Source organism: Salmo trutta, chromosome 29 (assembly GCF_901001165.1).
Source record: "Salmo trutta chromosome 29, fSalTru1.1, whole genome shotgun sequence".
Taxonomy (NCBI): Eukaryota; Metazoa; Chordata; class Actinopteri; order Salmoniformes; family Salmonidae; genus Salmo; species Salmo trutta.
Window position 1 is genome coordinate 14,182,554 of NC_042985.1, and position 24,764 is coordinate 14,207,317.

Here is a 24,764-nt window from a genome sequence, read left to right on the forward strand (position 1 = left end):
TTCACAAACCTGTTCTACTAACACACTGAAACCTCAGGACCAGAACATCCAATCAATCAGAATAAACCAAATTACAACACAGTCAAAACAAAACTACATTGCTTATTGGGAAACACAAGCACAAACACAAAGCAAAATGCAGTGCTATCTGGCCCTAAATCGACAGTACACTATGGCTAAATATTTGACCATGGTTACTGATCAAAACCTTAGAAAAACCTTGACAAAGTACAGGCTCAGTGAGCACAGCCTTGCCATTGAGAAGGGTAGACACAGGAAAACCTGGCTCCCTGTAGAGGAAAGGCTGTGCAACCACTGCACAACAGCAGAACCTGAGACGGAGCTGCATTTCCTGACAAAATGTCAAAAATATAAAACAATTAGAGAGTGTCATTTCCCCAAATTTGAAATCCTTATTCAAGGTTTTAAAGACCTCTCTGATGAGGATAGGCTACCCATCCTGTTGGGGGAGGACGCAGAGAGCTGTGGGTTGGCAGCGCACTACATTGCTGCCTGCCATAAGTTGAGGGACAGTGTCTGACAGACCAATAAACCTGCACATGTCCTCAACTGTATGATTATTGTTATTGTTGAATGTATGGTTATATTGACCGTTGGTTATTGTTGTTACTGTTGTCCCGTTGACAATTTTTGATTCTCATTTTTATTTATTTTTTATATTGTAAATATCCAAAGTAAGCTTTGGCAATATGTACATTGTTACGTCATGCCAATAAAGCGAATTGAATTGAATTGAATTGAGAGACAGAGAGAGAGAGAGACAGAGAGAGAGAGAGACAGAGACAGAGAGACAGAGATGGGATTGAGCCATATTTATAGACAGATCCCCAGGGTTACAGTAGAGGACAGATGAAGGGTACAACTCTACACAAAGCACACAAAAACCCAGACAGAGAGGAATCAGAGGGACCCTGTCTGCCACATGGTGCTAGTGGGGGTCAGCTAGACTGGTCAACTATACAGAGGAGGAGGAGAGGGATAAGGAGGAGGATGCAGGAAGAGAAGGAGATATAATCCCCTTTGTGACATCAGCCCTCATGACTCAGAGTAAGGGCGTTTCTCCTCACACACCCTCTGCTTGCCTGGCTTATGACCTGGAACAGCTGATCAGAGTGGGAGAGGAAGAGCTACAGAGATGTGTGTAAGAGAGGGTGAGAGGACAGAGGGTCCGCAGCAAGCAGCAGAGTGTGATGTAACCTTGCTTGAGGCTTTAGCTCAGTGGGCTACTGTAGAGCTAACATATCCCTGAGGCTTGCGTTCTATATGAGCCTGACAAACTGTTACACACTGCAGGCCTACTCCTGGAGATGTTTAGTACTTCAGTGCCTTCCTCAGGGGCCCAGAGCAACCAGTAAAAACACCAGCAACCTTCTGACCTGGGACTTGAACCTATAGGTCTAACCTATAGGCTAACTACCACCCCAGTGGTTAGTTGTATTACAGTAGTGTATACCTGTTTGGTAGCAGGGAAAGGCCAGTAGCGACTCAGGTCGGCCCATTAATCCAGGACTGACTAAGAGACTAAAGATCAACACTGGATTAACTCTGGATTTACCTCTAATCTAATTCTTACACAGAGAACTACACCACTCTCTCTCTCTCTCACACACACACACACACACACACACACACACACACACACACACACACACACACACACACACACACGCACACGCACACGCACACACACACACACACACACACCGTTATTGGTTAAACCAGTCCTTTCACAGCAGTGAATACTGAAAGGCTGAGAGACACTACTGGAACAGTGTACTAGAGGCTAGGAGCTAGTGAGACAGTCCCAGAAACTAGGGGAAGAGATTTAGGGGAGGAACTAGGATATTATATAGGAACAAAAGTCTAGGAGTTGGGAGGTAAGGCCTCAGGCGAGATAGTGAAAGGTTCAACTTCACTCAGTTGCAAGAGGTCATGTCAGTGGTCATGAAAGAAGCAGTGATGAGTGGGAGGAGAGAAGAGGAGGGGGAGAGAAGAGAGGACAGGAGGGGGGAAGAAGAGAGGAGGAGGAAGAGAGGACAGGAGGGGGGAAGAAGAGAGGAGGGGGGAAGAGAGGACAGGAGGAGGAAGAGAGGACAGGAGGGGGGAAGAGAGGAGGGGGGGAAGAGAGGAGGGGGGGAAGAGGAGAGGAGGGGGGGAAGAGAGGACAGGAGGAGGAAGAGAGGACAGGAGGAGGAAGAGGACAGGAGGGGGGAAGAGGACAGGAGGGGGGAAGAGGACAGGAGGGGGGAAGAGGACAGGAGGGGGGGAAGACGAGAGAGGGGGGAAGAGGAGAGGACAGGAGGAGGAAGAGAGGAGAGGAGGGGGGAAGAGGAGAGGAGGAAGAGAGGAGAGGACAGGGGGGAAGAGGACAGGAGGGGGGAAGAGGACAGGAGGGGGGAAGAGGGCAGGAGGGGGGAAGAGAGGAGGGGGGAAGAGGAGTGGACAGGAGGAGAAAGAGAGGACAGGAGGGGGGAAGAGGACAGGAGGGGGGAAGAGGACAGGAGGGGGGAAGAGGAGAGGAGGGGGGAAGAGGAGAGGAGGGGGGAAGAGAGGAGAGGGGGGAAGAGGAGTGGACAGGAGGAGGAAGAGAGGACAGGAGGGGTGAAGAGGAGAGGAGGAAGAGAGGAGAGGACAGGGGGGAAGAGGAGAGGACAGGCGGCGGACAGGAGGGGGGAAGAGAGGACAGGAGGGGGGAAGGGGACAGGAGGGGGGAAGAGAGGAGAGGGGGGAAGAGGAGAGGAGAGGACAGGAGGAGGAAGAGAGGACTGGAGGGGGGGAAGAGGGGAGGAGGAAGAGAGGAGAGGACAGGAGGGGGGAAGAGAGGACAGGACGGGGGAAAGAGAGGACAGGAGGGGGAAAGAGAGGACAGGAGGGGGAAAGAGAGGACAGGAGGGGGAAAGAGAGGACAGGAGGGGGAAAGAGAGGACAGGAGGGGAAAGAGAGGACAGGAGGGGGAAGAGGACAGGAGAAGGGAAGAGGACAGGAGGGGGAAAGAGGACAGGAGGGGGAAGAGAGGACAGGAGGGGGAAGAGAGGACAGGAGGGGGAAGAGAGGACAGGAGGGGGAAAGAGAGGACAGGAGGGGAAAGAGAGGACAGGAGGGGGAAAGAGAGGACAGGAGGGGGAAAGAGAGGACAGGAGGGGAAAGAGAGGACAGGAGGGGAAAGAGAGGACAGGAGGGGAAGAGGACAGGAGAAGGGAAGAGGACAGGAGGGGGAAAGAGGGGGGAAGAGAGGACAGGAGGGGGGAAGAGAGGACAGGAGGGGGAAGAGAGGACAGGAGGGGGAAGAGGACAGGAGGGGGAAAGAGGACGGGAGGGGGGAAGTAACAGCAGAAGTGTTAATACATTTGTTCACAGCCAACAGGATTATTAGAAACAGATTAACCCTGTAAGAATGAGCTTTCACTTCATCAGTCAGATCTCTCCCTCTCTTTCACCTCCTCTCCTTCTCCCCTCTTGTTCACTCTTCCTCTGTCCTTCATTCCTTTATTTCTCCTGATCTGACAAAGCAGGACAGGTCAGACATCCACCATGTAGTTTTCACAACTCAGCATTACAGATCACTGACTGTGACTGCAGATGGAGGAGAGGAGGAGGATGAGGAGAGGAGGAGGATGAGGAGAGGAGGAGGATGAGGAGAGGAGGAGGAGAGTTGAAGTGCAGCCGGTCCTCACCCTGCAGGCCTGGTGTCTTCACTGCTGCTGAGGGGGAGGATGGAAGACTGAAGGTCTGTAGAGCAGCAGTAAATACAGCCTACACCCCTTTGCCAGGCCGCTCTCTGCTAAAATGGCCCTACGAGCCAAACCAATTATAATTAAGCCATAAGGCATGAGGAGTTGTGGTATATGGCCAATATACTGCGGCTCAGGACTGTTCTTAAGCACGACGCAACGCAGAATGCCTGGATACAGCCCTTAGCCGTGGTATATTGGCCATATACCACAAACACCCGAGGCCTTATTGTTATTATAAACTGGTTACCAACGTAATTAGAGCAGGGGAAAAAATGGTTTTGTCATACCCGTGGTATACGGTCTGATATACCACAGTTGTCAGCCAATCAGCATTCAGGGCTCGAACCACCCACTTCATAATGTTCTTCAATGTCTTCATTCTTCAACAGAATGCGTTTCTGCTCGATTAAACGATAATTTCTTCATCCTGAATGAAGCCCTGCCCTCTGTGTGTGTGTGTGTGTGTGTGTGTGTGTGTGTGTGTGTGTGTGTAATTAGTCTAGTCAACACTGTGTGAGCAGTAGAACTAATCTCGCGGTGACTGCGGCCCCCTCATCACATGACCCGGTTCATCACATGACCCGGTTCATCACATGACCCGGTTCATCACATGACAGAGCCTCATGTGAGAAGCTGCTGCTTTTCTGTTTAACCACAGAGTTTCTAAAACTTCTTTAGTTTAACGCTCCCCAGTACACACCTCAGCAGAGATACAGGAGGAAGAGGAGGAGAGGAGGGAGAGGAAGAGAGGGGAGGAGAGGGGCAGATGTAGGAATCTTGGAGAAAACCGATCTCGATGAAAATCCATGATTTCCTGGGAAACACTACCTTGAGCGCTCGTTCGCCCTCTTTCCCTCCCCATCCCATTACCACCCTCCCTCGCTCTCTCCATCCCCCCGGCCTCTCTCCATCCCCCCGGCCTCTCTCCATCCCCCCGGCCTCTCTCCATCCCCCCGGCCTCTCTCCATCCCCCCGGTCTCTCTCCATCCCCCCGGTCTCTCTCCTCTCCATACCAACAGTGTAACCCCATTTCAGAGTGTCTTACAGTAACTTGTCTGTCTAATCCCATGAGTTACCATGCAGACATTTAGCAAACAGGAGTACAGTATGATAGTACAGTAGCCCCGACTACGACAGTACAGTAGCTCCGACAGCACAGTAGCTCCGACTACGACAGCACAGTAGCTCCGACTACGACAGCACAGTAGCTCCGACTACGACAGCACAGTAGCTCCGACAGACAGTAGCTCTGACTACGACAGCACAGTAGCCCCGACTACGGCAGTACAGTAGCCCCGACTACGGCAGTACAGTAGCCCCGACTACGACAGCACAGTAGCTCCGACTACGACAGTACAGCAGCCCCGACTACAACAGCACAGCAGCCCCGACTACGACAGTACAGTAGCTCTGACTACGACAGTACAGTAGCCCCGACTACGACAGTACAGTAGCTCTGACTACGACAGTACAGTAGCTCTGACTACGACAGTACAGTAGCCCCGACTACGACAGTACAGTAGCTCTGACTACGACAGTACAGCAGCCCCGACTACGACAGTACAGCAGCCCCGACTACGACAGTACAGCAGCCCCGACTACGACAGTACAGTAGCCCCGACTACGACAGCACAGCAGCCCCGACTACGACAGCACAGTAGCCCCGACTTCCCATTGTATAATAGCGTATAACGGGGTATGACAGAAGGAAGGTATGTAGGTATGATCATTTAGATCGTGCTCCTAACTGTGTGAAACAGTCTTCCTGTTGGGCAGCCCTCTGTTGTTCCTGTGTTGGCTGAAGTACCAAGGACTACTGGAACACTCACGGTGGTAGCATCCCAAATGGCACCCTATTCCTTATAAAGTACACTACTTTTGACCAGAGTCCTTTGGGTGCCATACAGGGTTCCATTTAGGATGCAGTCTTCAACAGACAAACAACCCTTCCTGGTACAGGAGAAACAGGGGAGTTTGGCTAGTTAGGACACCAGATCAGTGCAGACCAGGGTGTGTCTGACCTCCATGTTGTCTCCAACTCACACAGCTACTGGACAGGCCACGCTCTCACACACAGGCCTGAAACGTTCTACTACAACACAATAGAGAAATAAAACAACCAAAGCCAAGCCAAGTGAAAGGAAGTGAACTTACTTTGACAAACATATAATCCAACTCCTGATTCTCGTTCATCTTCACGCCTCAGCAGATCCCAGAGCCTTATCTTAAACTCTGCCCCCTCCTCTTCACCTCCCGGCCCCACACACACACACACACACACACCTTGCAACACACTCCCTACTACACACCTGGCCAGCGGAGGGAGGTGAATGGATTAGAGTGATGGTTATAGCGTTGCAGACAGATGAAATATTCCCATTGTGTCTGACAGCGATCAGGACTCGGTCTCTCTCCCTCTGCCTTCTACTTTGCTCTGGTCCAACCCTGTCATTGGACGACCCAGATTTCAGTCAAACAGCCCAGCTCCCGCCCTCCCAGCCCAGACTACCACCCCTCAGTCACATGAGAACGGAGGCAGACAAAAACTCGCTCAAACACACACACAAGCTGGGACGAAGAACCAAAAATGATCCACACCGACCAAACCAACCACTTATCGTGGACATTTGGCTGATATTGTTCATCATGATAAATAACCTATAGCACCCTACTAGAGAAGTGTGAAGTTCGAAATTAAATACATTTGCTAATAGTAGTTAAGGGGAATATTTTTTTTAATAACTGTGGTGCACATAATGTTATAAACTTATCGTTCTGGTGATAATTCAGTCAATTTATCGTGATATGGATTTTGGTCCATATCGCCCAGCTCTACACACACACACTCCTTCTCTCCCTCACACACACAGGAGCAAACACACTCAAGCTAACTAAAGCTACAGGAGTCTCCTCAACCACAATACTACCTAAGTCTTTGACCCCTTACTAAGTCTTTGACCCCTTACTACTACTCCAAACACTGTGCCCAGAAAGTTACACACACACTACAGAACAAGGCATGTTTACCTGTCTGTGTGTGCGTGTGCGTGTGTGTGTGTGTGTGTGTATTTGTGTGTGTATGTGTGTGTGTTGTGTGTATTTGTGTGTTTGTGTATTTGTGTGTGTGTGTGTGTGTGTGTGGTGTGTGTGTGTGTGTGTGTGTGTGTGTGTGTGTGTGTGTGTGTGTGTGTGTGTGTGTGTGTGTGTGTGTAGCAGCAGGATGTCATGTAGATAGCACTGTGGACACGACTTCTCCGCTCAATTACCATAACAGAGTTACCGTGGTAATCTAATGCACATGTCCCGTATCAGCGTCCGAGGAAAACACACAGACACACAATTATGAAATGGTCCAGCAGTTTGTCTTACTAGCTGACTGATCAGTAGCATGAGGAAAGTGTGTTTACTAGCCGACTGATCAGTAGCATGAGGAAAGTGTGTTTACTAGCCGACTGATCAGTAGCATGAGGAAACCGACTGATCCAGTAGCATGAGGAAAGTGTGTTTACTAGCCGACTGATCAGTAGCATGAGGAAAGTGTGTTTACTAGCCGACTGATCAGTAGCATGAGGAAAGTGTGTTTACTAGCCGACTGATCAGTAGCATGAGGAAAGTGTGTTTACTAGCCGACTGATCAGTAGCATGAGGAAAGTGTGTTTACTAGCTGACTGATCAGTAGCATGAGGAAAGTGTGTTTAGCTTTGAGCCGAGAGATGCTGTATTCTTCTCTGAGCTCTCCCTAATGCCCTTTAGGCTAGACCTGACTGAGTACTGGAGCCTGATGACCAGACACACTCTGTTCACCAACCCGTGACAGCTGACGTTCATTCCAACAGAGACACGTCACGCTGTAAGCTAGACCTAAACTTAACCCTTTGAGTTGTGGGTTTGGTGCTGGCAACAGCAGAATTATACTTATTGGTACTGGCAACAGCTGTCCCAATTACTGAGCTATGCATTTCTTCATTGTACCTTTACCTGCCTTCTTTTTCCTCTCTCCCTCCTTCCGCTTCCCTCTAGAATATTGGGTCCTCTGACTCTCCCACGGCCGGAGCAGACAGGAGACAAACCTAGTTTACAATACCACCCTGTGTGTGTGTGTGTGTGTGTGTGTGTGTGTGTGTGTGTGTGTGTGTGTGCAGTGTTTTCCATTCGCGCCAGCAGTCGGCTAACCCGACGATTACAGACTCATTTTCAGCCGGCTACTTTTTCACTTCATATTATTAACGAGGCTCCTTTTCATTTAAAAGTTTCACTTTGCTAGCCTGATGTGCCTGTCAGTCACAAAGCGAATGATGACAAGGAAACGCAGTCTGCGGTCTGTCCCACAGCCTGCCGGTACAATGTCTGCGCTGTGGTTGGTTGCAGTCAGATTTCTTTACATGGAGGAGGGAGGAAGCATGACGCTAGTGAATTCTCACGGCCCATGTAATGTACATGGTAACGATACCAGACAGTGATGCTAAAGAGAGTAACTCTCGTCAGTCAGTGTAACATACCGAATCGCATCGGTGAGAGAGCCGTTCATTTGGCTCCCTAATTTGTACAGTGGCTTCGGACAGTATTCACACCCCTTGACTTTTCCCACATTTGTTTGTGTTACAGCCTCAATTTAAAATGTATTAAGTTTAGATGTTTTGCACTGGCCTACACACAGTGCCCCATAATGTCAAAGTGGAGTATTTTTGGGGGACATTTTTACTAATTAATTAAAAATGAAACAGCTGTCAATAAGTATTCAACCACGTTATGGCTAGCCTATATAAAAGTTCAGGACAAAAAAAAAAAGTGCTTAACTTGTCACATAATAAGTTGCATGACTCACTCTGTGCAATAAGTGTTTATCATGATTTTTGAATGACTACCTCATTTCTGTACCCCACATATAGATAATTGTATAAGGTCCCTCAGTTGAGCAGTGAATTTAAAAACGCAGATTCAACCACAAAGACCAGGGAGGTTTTCCAATGCCTCACAAAGAAGGGCACCTATTGGTACAGTTGAAGTCGGAAGTTTTCCTTTACCTTAGTCAAATACATTTAAACTCAGTTTTTCACAATCCCGACATTTAATCCTAGTAAAAATTCCCTGTCTTAGTTCAGTTAGGATCTGCACTTTATTTTAAGAATGTGAAATGTCAGAATAATAGTAGAGAGAATTATTTATTTATTTCATCGCATTCCCAGTGGGTCAGAAGTTTACATACTCAATTAGTAGTTGGTAGCATTGCCTTTAAATTGTTTAACTTGGGTCAAACGTTTTGGGTAGCCTTCCACAAGCTTCCCACAATAAGTTGGGTGAATTTTGGACCATTCCTCCTTACAGAGCTGGTGTAACTGAGTCAGGTTTGTAGGCCTCCTTGCTCGCACACACTTTTTCAGTTATGCCCACAAATGTTCTATAGGATTAAGGTCAGGGCTTTGAGATGGCCACTCCAACACCTTGACTTTGTTGTCCTTAAGCCATTTTGCCACAACTTTGGAAGTATGCTTGGGATCATTACATTTTACATTTTAGTCATTTAGCAGACGCTCTTATCCAGAGCGACTTACAAATTAATGTATGAATGCATACATTTTTTTTGTACTGGCCCCCCGTGGGAATCGAACCCACAACCCTGGCGTTGCAAACACCATGCTCTACCAACTGAGCCACAAGGAAGGCCGTTTGGAAGACCCATTTGCAACCAAGCTTTAACTTCCTGACTGATGTCTTGAGATGTTGCTTCAATATATCCACATAATTGTCCTCCTCATGATGCCATCTATTTTGTGAAGTGCACCAGTCCCTCCTGCAGCAAAGCACCCCCACAACATGATGCTGCTTCCCCGTGCTTCACAGTTGGGATGGTGTTCTTCGGCTTGCAAGCCTCCCCCTTTTTCCTCCAAACATAATGATGGTCATTATGGCCAAACAGTTCTATTTTTGTTTCATCAGACCAGAGGACATTTCTCCAAAATGTATGATCTTTGTCCCCATGTGCAGTTGCAAACCGTAGTCTGGCTTTTTTATGGCGGTTTTGGAGCAGTGGCTTCTTCCTTGCTGAGCGGCCTTTCAGGTTGTGTCGATATAGGACTCGTTTTACTGTGGATATAGATACTTTTGTACCCATTTCCTCCAGCATCTTCACAAAGTCCTTTGCTGTTGTTCTGGGATTGATTTATACTTTTCGCACCAAAGTACATTAATCTCTAGGAGACAAAACACGTCTCCTTCCTGAGCGGTATGACGGCTGCATGGTCCCATGGTGTTTATACTTGCGTACTATTGTTTGTACAGATGAACGTGATACCTTCATGTAACCGGTGTGAAACGGCTAGCTAGTTAGCGGGGTGCGCGCTAATAGCAAAAACATTTTTACTAATTAATTAAAAATGAAACAGCTGTCAATAAGTATTCAACCACGTTATGGCTAGCCTATATAAAAGTTCAGGACAAAAAAAAAAAGTGCTTAACTTGTCACATAATAAGTTGCATGACTCACTCTGTGCAATAAGTGTTTATCATGATTTTTGAATGACTACCTCATTTCTGTACCCCACATATACAATTATCTATAAGGTCCCTCAGTTGAGCAGTGAATTTAAAATCGCAGATTCAACCACAAAGACCAGGGAGGTTTTCCAATGCCTCACTAAAGTAATACTGAAAATAAAGCTATTCACTTTTTGTCCTGAATACAAAGTGTTATGTTTGGGGCAAATCCAATACAACACATTACTGAGTACCACTCTCCATATTTTCTTGCACGGTCTTGGCTACATCATGTTATGGGTATACATGTAATTGTTAAGGACTGGGAACTTTTTCAGAATAAAAAATAAACGTAAATGGAGCTAAGCACAGGAAAAATCCTAAAGGAAAACCTGATTCAGTCTGCTTTCCACCAGACACTGGGAGATGAATTCACCTTTCAGCAGGACAATAACCTAAAACACAAGGCCAAATATACACTGGAGTTGCTTAGAAGACAGTGAATGTTCCTGAGTGGTCGAATTACAGTTTTAACATAAATCTACTTGAAAATCTACGGCAAGACCTGAAAATGGTTGTCTAGCATTGATCAACAACCAATTTCACAGAACTTGAAGAATTTTGGAAAGAATAATGTGCAAATGTTTCACAATCCAGGTGTGGAAAGCTCTTAGAGATTTACCCAGAAAGACTCAGATGCAATCGCTGCCAAAGGTGCTTCAACAAAGTATTGACGCAGGGGTGTGAATACTTATGTAAATTAGATATTTCTACATTTCATTTTCAATAAATTAGCAAAAATGTCAACAACAAAAAATCTGTTTTTACTTTGTCATTATGGGGTGTTATGTGTAGATGGGTGAGAGAAATAAATCTGTTTAATCCATTTTGAATTCAGGCTGTAACACAAACTATTGTGGAATAAGTCTAGGGGTATGAATACTTTCTGAAGGCACTGTATAGGCTACTGTAGGCCTAAGCTGTTTGATTATCTTCAGATAAATTATGAAAACATTCAATGAAGATGGTGAATCACTGCAGGAACAATAGGTAGTGGAGAGCCTCATTCTGATCCACAAATGATCATTAGGGCCCTCATGGAATCCAGGCATTAAAACAGAATTCAACAATATTAAAAAATGTATTGACCTTAGTAGGGAATCAACTAAATAAATATTACATTCATAATTTGCCCAAGTTTATATTAAGACATGAACAGAAGGCATCAGTGATTCCTATTTCCTGTAACTTTCTGAAGAGGCAAAGAGAATGCTCCTGTCTGAGTGTGTGGCGCGCGCATCTACCACTTTGTATAGCCTTTAGTGATGCTGTTAATGAGAACAGTCTTCTGGTAGATGGAAAGGCTTTCCCAAAAACCTTCTCAATTAAATGTTAACTACAAAGTAGCCTATGCTTACCTGGCAGAATGATACAAATAATCATGTTATCAATCCAGTGGGTATTTGTTTGGCAAACTCCCATTACACGTACTGCTAAGCAGCCTCTTCCTAGGTGTGCACTTTAATTAAAGGGAACTACACCCAAAAATCTACATTTCTCTCTACACAATATCACAACAAATGTTTCCAATCTGGGAGGTAAAGTCGATAAAGTATTTCATAATTTCGCTGTGCATTTCGGATGGAATCATGGTATTAGAAGGTACGAGAGGCCACCAGAAGAGAGCTCCTTAGGAAGAAAAAAAAAGAGAAAAAAAGAGCTTAGGCAAAAAATATAAAGAATTGAACCCTTGGGGGCAAGCACCCCCGAACCAGGGGCACCTGGCTGGCTACCGTTTTATTTGGCTGGCTAATCTATGTACTTGTGGGAAACACTGTTGTGTGTGTGTTGCGTATGCAGCGGAGGATCTTCTGAACGAACCGTTTATTGGTTAGAGACACAAAAAGAAGAGTGTTCCCTAGACCTCTGTACGTACAAATAAAAGCACACACACCCTCAGGGAAAACCTCTGATTTGACACACCCTTCCACACTTAGACTAAAAGGCATTAGCAATGCACACAGACATTTCACTTTTTATGGAAAGACTTAGGATGCATTCACTGCTGCACAACTCAAGTATGGATAGTCATGTCTGCAGACAGATGGAAATACACTGCCGGTCTGTCTAACACAATCTTTCTATATGTTTCTAATATATCCACACACTCCTTCTTCTGGTGTGTGGATGGATGTGATAGTAGTAACCCTGAGGACTTGGACACTTCAGGGTATCAGTCATTCACACCACACCAACACACACCACCCTCTGTTCATTCTGAATACAGCAGCTGGCCTAGTGGGGGGGGATGGGCAACTCATCTCTCTTTCTCACACACCCAGACTCTCTGCCCTCATCTGAGTTATCCTCCTCACATTGTTGCTCAAATACAATAACATCAACAACAAATAAGTATTATTTTCTTTGTTGGGTAGGGTCTTGTTATTCTAGGCTTTTGTCATTAATTTCTTTATTATAATTATACTAAACTCAAATTGCATCCCTCTATCTGAGCTGTTTTGATCAGGCAGTGATACGTCTTTATCTCTCAGCTCTCACCATTCCCCTGGCCTAGCTGTCTCGCGCTTGGGCCACGTTGTGTTTCACTATATTGGATCACTCCAATACATTGGTATCACTCCGCGGTGGAGGGATACATCCTTGGTGAGGATTTACAGAGTTACTCCCGTTTACACCTGTGTCACGGCTGGGGTCCGCCCCTACATATAGACCCCATGGCCGCCACACACGTTCTCTTTCATTTTCTCGGCGGACGTTCGTATGGTTTGAGGTACAAACTTTCTGAAGTTCGCTTGGTAAGTGTAATATCTTGCGTGGAAGTATACTCACTGGCTGTTTGCAGCCTGGAGCAGCTGGCCACATGGCCAGCCCCTAGAGTGTTCCACCCGCTCCACCCGCTCCACCCGCTGCGTGAGGTTGATCTGCATCTTCCGCCCGTGGTTTGTCGTGCTTGTGTTTCGTTAGCGTCACACTATGACTCTGTGTGCCTCCATTAATATATTGGTGGCTCTTGCTGCCACAAACTGTATTTACCTTACACAACTTGCTGACTGGCTTGTTTTGTGTGTGTTGTGAATTGTTTTAACATGCTGTCCCCACGCTATAGGCGCAGGTTCTCTGCTAATTCCCCTACAGGGTTTTCTTGTTCTTTCTCCTGCAGAATGTAAGAGTATGGTGGTGGGCTGCCACTACGTTGAGACATTAACTGTGGAGTTCCTTAGCGGAGTTAGTCCATCACGTTTTCTGCTTGGATATTAAACCTGATAGGTAAAAATCACAGTTGGCGTAAAACAAAATCCTAAATCAAATCCATTACCTGGTTGTTGGTTTTATGTCTGCCTGTTTTTCCCCACAGGGCTCTTCCCCTGTGTTTGCAGAGGTACTGGGTAATTTATCCCTCACCGGGTTCCTATTCCTCCAAGCTGGTCACAACATGGCTCTCTCAGGGCGTCGGACCCCTGCTCCGTGGCCTTGTTGGCTTCCCTTTCTGACAGGTGTGATGGTGGCATCCCCCTGGGGATCCGCATACCTTGTGTATGCACTGCCTGAGTTTGAGCCATACTGGATGCCTGTTTTGTGTGGTGTTCTTAGAACGCCTGCACCTGCCGCGATTGGAGGCCATGCGCCAGTGGGTCGGCCAGGCTGGGGCTCAGGCTGGGGATGAGCTCCCTCCCTCAGCGAGCTGTTAGTCCCTCTACTGGGCCCAGTACCCCTCCAAGGAAGCGTGGCCAGAGCCACCGCAGGCAGAGCCCATCTCCTGCCAGTCCTGGATGGGGGCATGAGTCGGACCGCTAGGACCACCTTGAACAGAGGGCGCATGCCCTGCGTCAGGAGGTTGATAGCTTCAATGGCAATGACAGCTGTTCCCTGTTGGCCAGTGATAGGCTGTCCCTGGGGGACGATGCTGGCACTGTTCACCACGTGAGCGGGGCTACCAGGCTGAGAGGCCATCAGAAGCCGGCAGCGGGGCTTCATCACCCCCAGCGGCTCGAGAGGCCTACTCACTTGGGTAGCCACTGCACTGGACATCAACTGGTGGACAGTGAGGACTCTCCATCTGTCCCTATCTCTGCTGAGTTCCACGAGGCCTTGCAGGAGAGCTGGGCCTCTGCCAGGGCGGAACTCGCGACTGAAGGCGGGACTCCTCCCCCCCAGAGGTACAATGCAGGCCTACCTGCAGCAGCATGGCACGTAGGATGTAGGAGCTCCTCTGGGAAGTGATGGGAGGTGTCTCGGCTGCTTTCCCTGCTCCAGAGGGATGTGGCTCGCACCAACGGACGGGCCATGGTGCAGGTGGTTACCTTCTGGCACCATATCTGGCTGGCCCAATCCCGTCTGCCAGCTGCTCTCCAGAGCACATTTGCCCCTCACCTGATCACTAGAGGTCGACCGATTATGATTTTTCAACGCCAATACCGATTATTGGAGGACCCGAAAAGGCCGATACCGATTAATCGGCCAATTATTTTTTTTGGGTAATAATGACAATTACAACAATATTGAATGAACGCTTATTTTAACTTAATATAATACATCAATAAAATCAATTTAGCCTCAAATAAATAATGAAACATGTTCAATTTGGTTTAAATAATGCAAAAACAAAGTGTTGGAGAAGAAAGTAAAAGTGCAATATGTGCCATGTAAGAAAGCTAACGTTTAAGTGCCTTGCTCAGAACATGGGAACATATGAAAGCTGGTGGTTCCTTTTAACATGAGTCTTCAATATTCCCAGGTAAGAAGTTTTAGGTTGTAGTTATTATAGGACTATTTCTTTCTATACGATTTGTATTTCATATACCTTTGACTATTGGATGTTCTTATAGGCACTTTAGTATTGCCAGTGTAACAGTATAGCTTCTGTCCCTCTCCTCGCTCCTCCTGGGCTCGAACCAGGAACACATCGACAACAGCGTTACCCATGTAGAGCAAGGGCAACAACTACTCCAAGTCTCAGAGCGAGTGACATTTGAAACGCTATTAGCGCGCACCCGCTAACTAGCTAGCCATTTCACATTGGTTACACCAGCCTAATCTTTGGAGTTGACAGGCTTGAAGTCATAAACAGCGCAATGCATTGCGAAGAGCTGCTGGCAAAACGCACGAAAGTGCTGTTTGAATGAATGCTTACGAGCCTGCTGGTGCCTACCACCACTCAGTCAGACTGCTCTATCAAATCATAGACTTAATTATAATATAATAAACACACAGAAATACGAGCCTTAGGTCATTAATATGGTCGAAAACCCGGAAACTATCATCTCGAAAACAAAAGTTTTTTGTCTTTCAGTGAAATACGGAACCGTTCCGTATCTTATCTAACGGGTGGCATCCCTAAGTCTAAATATTCCTGTTACATTGCACAACCTTCAATGGTATGTAATAATTACGTAAAATTCTGGCAAATTAGTTAGCAACGAGCCAGGCAATGAACGCAAGAGCAGTGACACAATTTCATGTTAGCAGGCAATATTAACTACTTGTGTATTGGTTTTAAAGAAAGGCATTGATGTTTATGGTTAGGTACATTGGTGCAACGAGAGTGCTTTTTTCACAAATGCGCTTGTTAAATCATCACCCGTTTGTCGAAGTAGGCTGTGATTCGATGAGAAATTAACAGGCACCGCATCGATTATATGCAACGCAGGACACGTTAGATAAACTAGTAATATCATCAACCATGTGTAGTTAACTAGTGATTATGTTAAGATTGATAGTTTTTTATAAGATAAGTTTAATGCTAGCTAGCAACTTACCTTGGCTTCTTGCTGCCCTCGCTTAACAGGTAGTCAGCACTCGGTAGTCAGCACACATTGCACTCGTGGAGTGCAATGTAAGGCAGGTGGTTAGAGCGTTGGACTAGTAACCAGAAGGTTGCAAAAACGAATCCCCGAATCCCCCCTGAACAAGGCAGTTAACCCCCGTTAATAGGCCGTCATTGAAAATAAGAATGTGTTCTTAATCTGACTTGACTAGTTAAATAAAGGTGTCAACAAAAAAAAATTATATATATAAAAATCGGCGGCCAAAAATACCGATTACCGATTGTTATGAAAACTTGAAATCGGCCCTAATTAATCGGCCATTCCGATTAATCGGTCGACCTCTACCCCATCACCCCAGGGCTGACGATGGCCCAAGGGTTGATGACATTCTAGAGCAGACCGATAAGGTTCGTACGGACCGGGAGACCCTGAGACGGTTCATGCCGTCTCCTTAGGCCCCGGGTCCAAGGCAGACGGACCATGCCCACCCACCTGCACCCGGACGACGGTGGGGTCCTTCTCCTGACGCATTGCCTCATGCTAAGGGACGACAGCGGGAAGGGGCACAGCGTGAGGTGACACAACAGCCTGTTTTTCCCACACGGGTCTTCCCTGGTTTTTGCAGAGGTACTGGGTAATTTATCCTATTCCTCCAAGCGGGTCACAACATAAACTCTCCCAGGGCTTCGGACCCCTGCTCCGTGGCCTTGTTTGCTTGGCTGAGCTTATGGCTTCCCTTTGTGACAGGTGTGATGGTATCAACCGTTACCACCATAGGAACGTACCTGGGGGACCCATGCACCCGGGGCCCTTCTTTGGACACTGTGTTAACAAACCTCCAGACGAGCTTCAATGCCATACAACTCTCCTTCCGTGGCCTCCAACTGCTCTTAAATGCAAGTAAAACATAATGCATGCTCTTGAACCGATCGCTGCCCGCACCTGCTCGCCCGTCCAGCATCACTACTCTGGACGGTTCTGACTTAGAATATGTGGACAACTACAAATACCTAGGTGTCTGGTTAGACTGTAAACTCTCCTTCCAGACTCACATTAAGCATCTCCAATCCAAAATTAAATCTAGAATCAGCTTCCTATTTCGCAACAAAGCTTCCTTCACTCATGCTGCCAAACATACCCTCGTAAAACTGACTATCCTACCGATCCTTGACTTCGGCGATGTCATTTACAAAATAGCCTCCAACACTCTACTCAGCAAACTGGATGCAGTCTATCACAGTGCCATCCGTTTTGTCACCAAAACCCCATATACTACCCACCACTGTGACCTTTATGCTCTCATTGGCTGGCCCTCGCTTCATATTTGTTGCCAAACCCACTGGCTCCAGGTCATCTATAAGTCTTTGCTAGGTAAAGCCCCGCCTTATCTCAGCTCACTGGTCACTATAGCAGCACCCACCCGTAGCACACGCTCCAGCAGGTATATCTCACTGGTCACCCCTAAAGCCAATTCCTCCTTTGGCCACCTTTCCTTACAGTTCTCTGCTGCCAATAACTGGAACAAATTGCAAAAACCAATGAAGCATGAGACTCATATCTCCCTCACTAACTTTAAGCATCAGCTGTCAGAGCAGCTTACAGATCATTGCACCTGTACATAACCCATCTGTAAATAGCCCAGCCAACTACCTCATCCCCATATTATTTTTGTTGCTCCTTTGCACCCCAGTATCTCTACTTGCACATTCCTCATCTACACATCTATCACTCCAGTGTTGAACTGCTAAATTGTAATTATTTTGCCACTATGGCCTATTTACTGCCTTACCTCCCTAATCTTACTTCATTTGCACACACTGTATATAGACTTTTCTATTGTGTTATTGACTGTACGTTTGTTTATTCCATGTGTAACTGTGGTGTTTATGTCGCACTGCTTTGCTTTATCTTGGCCAGGTTGCAGTTGTAAATGAGAACTTGTTCTCAACTGGCCTACCTGGTTAAATAAAAGGTGAAATAAAATAAATTAAAAAAGAGGAGAGGCGGGCCCCGGCAGGTTACCTGACACAACCTTACCCGGCCTCGGACGCTTCTCCCGGTCTCAAAGGGCAAAGTGGGAGGAGTGTTTGGAGTCCCCATGGGTGTTGTCCTCAATGCTCGAGGGGTACTGACTCCAATTCCGGTGCCGGCCTCCATTCTTCAGGGGCCTTCGTGTCACCGCGGTGCCCGACCCTCTGAAGAAAACCCTGCGGCTGGAGATTTCCTCACTCCTGGACAAGAGTGTTGTCCGCAGGATTGAGACATCAGAACGACTAGGTGGGTTCTACTCCACTTATTTTGTGGTCCCAAAAAGAGACGGAGGGTTTTGACCGATTCTGGACTTCTGCAACCTCAATGGGTACTTGAAGGTACTGAGATTCCACATGAGGTCCCCAGCCCGCGTGTTGCAGGCCGTGTCCAGGGACCAGTGGTTTGTGACGCTGGACCTGATGGATGCGTACTTCCATGTTCCTGTTTACCCCGCTCATTGGCAGTACCTCTGATTTGCTTCTGAAGGGAGGGCTTACGAATTCATGGTTCTCCCCTTTGGCCTCTCCTTGGCACCCCACACTTTCACAAAGTGCATGGACGCTTTCCTGGCACTTCTCACATACCGAGGATTGTTGATCCTCAATTACCTGGACGATTGGCTGATTGTGACCCGACCAGGACCCAGGTCCTGTCAGACAGAGACGTGCTCCTGACCCACATCGGTAGGCTGGGCATTACTGTAAACGACAAGAGTCGTCTGACGCCCACCCAGAGGATGGCCTTCATTTGCATGGAACTGGACTCAGTCCTCATGAGAGCACGCCTGCCCACCAGAAGGGTTCAGGTGATCTTAACTTGCCTCGATTACTTTCGGCAGGGGCAGGTGGTATCCGCCCTAACCTGCCAACGCCTGTTGGGCTTCCTCGTTGTTGATTCCCCTGGGCCTGCTCCATCTCCGGCCTCTTCAACGGTGGTTCAACTCCCACCAGCTGCACCCAAAGCGTCACCGTCACCGCCAGCTGCGGGTGACCGCACAGTGCCTCAGGGTATTGTTGAGGTGGCGCTGTCACTCCTTTCTCTCAGATGGGGTGGAGATGCTAAGGATGTGCCGCCGGGAGATGGTTAGCACAGACGCCTCCCAGATTGGCTGGGGGGGGGGGGGGGGTGATCAAGGGCAGGTCAGCCAGTGGCTGTTGGCTACTACCTTGGAGCGGGGGTAGTCAATACACTACAGCTCCGAGCTGTACTGCTGGCCCTGCAGTCTTTCCTTCCACATCTGAAGGGAAGACATGTCCTGTTGAGAATGGACAACACCACAGTGGTGGCTTCCATCAACCATCAGGGTGAACTGAGGTCCCACCGCCTCCATAGTATGACACGGGATCTCCTTCTCTGGGCTCAGGGACGTCTAGCGTCTCTACGCGTAGCACACGTACCTGGCATCCTGAATGTGTCAGTGGATATGCTCTTGAAGGAGGGCCCGCCACCTTGGGACTGGAGCCTACATCCCCAGGTGGTGCAGCACCTGTGGGACAAGTTCGGGAGGGTGCAGGTGGACTTGTTTGCCTCTCTGGAGAATGCACACTGCCCCCTGTGGTACTCCATGTCAGAGCCACCAGGGCCTCTGGGCTTGAATGCTCTGGCTCACGATTGGCCAGGGCTGGAGCTTATGCATTCCCCCTTATCCCCTGATCCAGGCTGTGCTGGACAGGACCAGGATGGCAGAGCATCGTCTGCTTCTGGTGGCCCCATACTGGCCCAGACCACCCTAGTTCAGCCTTCTCCTGTCCCTGTTGTCTGGGACACCTTGGCAACTTCCCCTGAGACCGGACCTGCTGTCTCAGGTCGGGGGAACTCTGTGGCATCCGAGGCCGCACCGCCTCAGTCTGTGGGGTTGGCCACTGAACGGCACCAATGGTCTATGTTAGGACTACAGGAGGGTGTAATGAACACCATGCAGAGCACAAGGGCGCTGGTTACAACCGCGGCATACCAGTTGCGCTGGCGGTTGTCCTGCTCTTGGTGCACTGGTATTGAGGTTGTGCCCGAGTCATGCAGGGTGCAGTATGTCCTCCAATACCTGCAGTCTCGCTTGGATGAGGGCTTGGCGGCCTCTACACTGAGAGGGTATTTGGCAGCTATATCTGCCTGCCACGTGGGGTGGATGGACAAGCCAGTGGGGCGGCATCCCTTGGTCTCCAGGTTTATGAAGGGGGTTCGTTGCCTGCGTCCAGCTAGGACCCGCTCAACAGCAAGCTGGGATCTGGATGTGGTCTTGGCAGCTTTGGCAAAGCCACCTTTCGAACAGTTGGAGTCCCTGAAACACCTCTCTATGAAGGTGGTTTTCTTGGTACCGATTACATCCATGAAGAGGGTGGGTGAGCTTCATGCTCTTCCGGTAAGTTCTGAGTGCTACCGGATGGACCCTGGACATCTCTCCGCCCCAGCCCTTCATTCCTCCCGAAGGTTCTGTCAGACAGGCATGTGAACATCCCTTTTTATCCTGTCTCCTTACGACCCTCCCGGCAGTCGCGGGGGAGTCTGGGCCTCCCTCCGGCATGCTGTGCCCTGTGAAGGCACTGGCTACCTATGTGGAGCGGACACAGTCAGTGAAAACAACAGACCAGCTCTTTGTCTCACTGGATCGTGGACACGATAACGACAGCATACCGCCTGGCTGGCAGGCCAGTGCTGGGATCTGTGGTGGCACATTCAACACGAGGTGTGGCTGCGTCCTGGGCTCTACTGAGAGGAGTGCCCCTCGCTGTGCTGCAGCCAGCTGGGCTTCCTCTTGCACCTTTGCTAGGTACTATCGGGTAAATGTGGCACCTCCCTCTGCGGTTGATTCAGCAGTCCTGGGCGTCGCCTCCCTGTTTGGGGACTGTGCCGGGACCCCCTTCCACATTGACGGCCCCTGTGTTTCGGTCCCGCGCTGGGACTTTGCCGCTGGCTGGCCAAGTCCCTTTAGCACCGACTAATCTGGTACGGTATACCAATATCTTGGAGTGATCCAATATAGTGAAACATAACGAAGGTTACGTATGTAACCACGGTTATGTGAGCTATATGGATCACTCCAATCCTCTACGGTGCTAGAGACGCCTCAAATATTATGTAGAGAACGTGTGTCGCGGCCATGGGGTCTATATATAGGGGCAGACCCCAGCTGTGACACAGGTGTACACAGGAGTAAATCTGTAAATCCTCACCTCGGATGTATCCCTCCGCCACAGAGTGATACCAATATATTGGAGTGATCCATATAGTTCACATAACCGTGGTTACATAAGTAACCTTCGTTCAGCTGGATGCAAGGTTTTGGAACTTTCAGCTAGAAATATCCGATGTAAAACAAACATGCATGGCTGACTTGTAGAATACGGAATAACGTCAGCTCTATTTGTAATATTTCTATCTACGTTTGCATACTGAACATGGTCATGGATGCAAAAAGGGGGGGGAAATCTCAAAACAAATCGCGTTGACGTAAGCGAGGCCCGTGACGTCACCACTGGTATCAGCATCATTCCTCTCTCCTTGGTACCCAAACCGAATCCCAGTCTCGAGATCAAAAACAGCCTTTATAAAACACAATAACAAACATCACTGTGCGACTGCCGGTTGACAAAATAACATGATTTATGTAGGTCAAAAAACACCATTCTCCATCGTAGCCAGTGCGATGCTAAATGTCTACCAAAATAAAAATCGTATTTTTAAAAGTGCATCAACCCCGACCTGACATTAAGCCGAATAATAAAACATTTAAATTGACGGTCATTCTGAGCGGGGGGCTATGAAGGGCAGAGAGAATCGCAGAACCCATAGCCTCCGCGCTTTGTCAGCTGAGCTGCTTCTGCTGCACCCATTTTAACACAGCAGAGAGCTAAATATAGAAGGCGCCTTCACTCAGTCATAGGCTACTGCATGTCAACCTATATGTACTGTATATTGCCCCCAGGCTGTAGGACTCTGCTTCAAACGCTTTTCATTCGTTCCAAAAACCACGCACTGGTTTGATAATCACCTCCTGTGCGTTGTTCGAGGCTTTGTGACCTGTCAATCTCGATGTTTGGTTTAAAGACTTCCCTCTCATTCATTCCCGCCATCAACGAATGAATGATTATAAACAAGCTCTTTTCTTTGTTCTCATTGAAGAAAGCGCTGCAGAAACGCTATAAACGCACAAGGCAAAGCAAACACCGATCACGTTGGTTATATTACCTTTGTGTACAGCTCTGACGCTGCCATACTGGTGGAGCTGTCGTGTCCTTTTTCCATGAATCTCAGCAGCTAGATTTCAACATCAGTAGGTCGCCGCTCCGTTTTTTCCTCGCAGTTAATAAACGTCCCACCAGGTTTTAGGTTACTCTCTTTTTAGTGTACAGCACCTAGCGCCGTCATACCTAGAAAACCTCAATATTTTAGCATCTCTCGGAGCATTATGGGAATTGATGATGGATAAAATGATTCAGTGAAACGCGGTTGTTGCCATGGGCTCGGAAACATGGCTAAACAGCGTTCCGCTGTGGCCAAGAGGCGACATCGCTTTAGCTCTGCTGGTTAGAAGCCTGCTCGTCGGATATTAGTCAGATTCCGTTGCAAAACGTTTAGGTCTGTTTACTATAGGAGCCAAACGGAAGCAAACAGAACGAAACGGGGAGGAACCTACCTGAATTTGTTCAACAGAAACTCATGTTCGATGCCAAACGTTTTCCGTTTGGATTGCAACAGACTAAACGTTTTGCAACAGAATCCGACTAATGAATACAGCCCTGGTTGCCATGTGCCATAGGCCTGATAATTTAGCCCCCTTCATCCCAGGTGGGACATAAAGCTGCAACAATCTTCTTCCACTAGGGTCTGTCGGTCTTTCGCCACAGTTTGTGTGTCTTAAGTGGGAGATAAATCCAGATTATTTACATACATTTTGATCAAGATTTATCTTGGTGGTGCTTCGGCTCTGCTGGTGTTATCCCTCATCTAATACTAACTGGCCTCTACATTTGCATACATAATTCCTTTGTATACAATCCTTCATAGATGATTGTATGATCTGTCAATGCATGGAGTCAGTCAAACACCCAACAGCCGTTTGTGCAAAACTAGTTTATTTACAAAACGGCACAAAGTGACAGGGGGGGGGGGTGGATGGGGGCAGTCATATACACACACACCTTAACTATTCAGTCCTTCAGCTTCAGACCCTTGATGACCACACCCCCACTAGTGGACTGGCCCGTGCATATATACAGTAGAGCACTATATAGGGAATAGGGTGTGATTGAGATCTGTAAAGATATGCTGGCCATAGGGGGTAGGTGTGTATGAGGGTGTGTGTGAGAGAGAAAGGAGGAGAGTGGGAGTGAGTGTGTGTGTGTGTATGTGAGAGTTGGGGTGTAGAGGAGTGTGTCTGTGTGTGAAAGATGAATGAGGGTGTGTGAGGCCAAAGAATTTGGAGTTAAATGAAGATGTCTTTAGAACCCCCGTCACATCTACATTCCCCAGTGGAGGCTGCTGAGGGGAGGGCGGCTCATAATGGATGGAACAGAGTAAATGGAATGGCATCAAACACATGAAAACCATGTGTGATACCATTCCCCTCCAGCCCTTATCATGAGCACATCCTCCCCAATTAAAGGGGCCACCAACCTGTGACATTCACCCCTCCCTCTGGTCTGAAAACAGAGGTTACAAATATAGGTTTTATGGGCCTTACATGTTGGTGCTTTTCCATTGAGACTTACTCACACGAGTGGGTCATCAGTGTTTTAATGTAAGCTCTAGTGTTATCAGGAGGTTGATGCTAAAGACTTGGGGCAGGCAGAATCAACAACCTCTACATCATTCAAGACAGTAGCTTTGTGAGAAGGTGTTAAAGTTCATAGTTTACCATTATTATGAAAATGAGGTTGAAAAGTACCCAGGGCCTGGGCTTGACTCCAAGTCAGAACAGGTCCACTGGAGCCTTGGCCCAGTGAGACATGGGTGCCGACACGGGTAGATGGAAACAGAAAAGTCTGAGTATTTTGGTAAAACACTGGGGTAAATCCTCATTGAAAACTCACCAATAGTGCACTACTTTTGACTAGAGCCCTATGTGGCAGTGCGTATAATGTAGTGCACTACACAGAAAGAAGGGTATGATTGGAAATTCCCTATATAATGCACTACTTCTCACCCTGTTCAAAAGTGGTGCACTATGTAATGAATAGGTTGCCACTTGGGACAACAATGTAGCCTTTAAACAGAACAACAGTAGTGAGAGGTTCTGGTCAGTCATTATCAAGGTTCTATTCAATCACTCAAGCACATTACAGCATCATTTAGATGACAACATAACACCAACAACGTGTTTGGTAAATCATAATATTCTACGTTAAAACATTCTAAAAGGCTGATTTCAGCCTCACTCCTCTCCAACACAACTAGAAATATTTACACAATCAGTTAACAGGACTGGAGATGACGTTCAACCCTCTAGACCACAGACCGTCTGCCTGTCCCAAATGGATCACTATGCCCTATGTAGTGGAACCGTTTTGGGCCAGATGCTCATAGGGCAGCCACATAGGGCTCTGATTGATAATAGTGTACTGCATAGGGAATAGTAAACCATTTCAAAATCTCTGTCTCCCCAGTCTGGGCCCTCCTATGTTAGACTCTCCAGGTGTACGTCCCAAATGGCACCCTATTCCCTAAATACACTGAGTGTACAAAACATTATGAACACCTGCTCTTTCCATGACAGACTGAT

At 47.7% G+C, this 24,764-nt stretch overlaps 1 protein-coding gene across 2 annotated transcripts in view; it reads right to left on the reverse strand.

The window, feature by feature from the left end:
• LOC115166980 (unconventional myosin-Va-like) overlaps positions 1 to 22,496 on the reverse strand; it is a 44,553-nt gene extending 22,057 nt beyond the window's left edge. The window contains exon 1 of one of the 2 annotated variants that reach the window (XM_029720967.1): positions 22,232 to 22,496. In XM_029720967.1, the coding sequence (XP_029576827.1) occupies positions 22,232 to 22,288 (57 nt within the window). In that variant the 5' untranslated portion in view covers positions 22,289 to 22,496. Of the gene's footprint in view, positions 1 to 5,909; positions 6,170 to 22,231 lie in introns of those variants that run through there. The other variant, XM_029720968.1, reaches the window with a different exon arrangement.
• Positions 22,497 to 24,764: the final 2,268 nt, after the last annotated feature.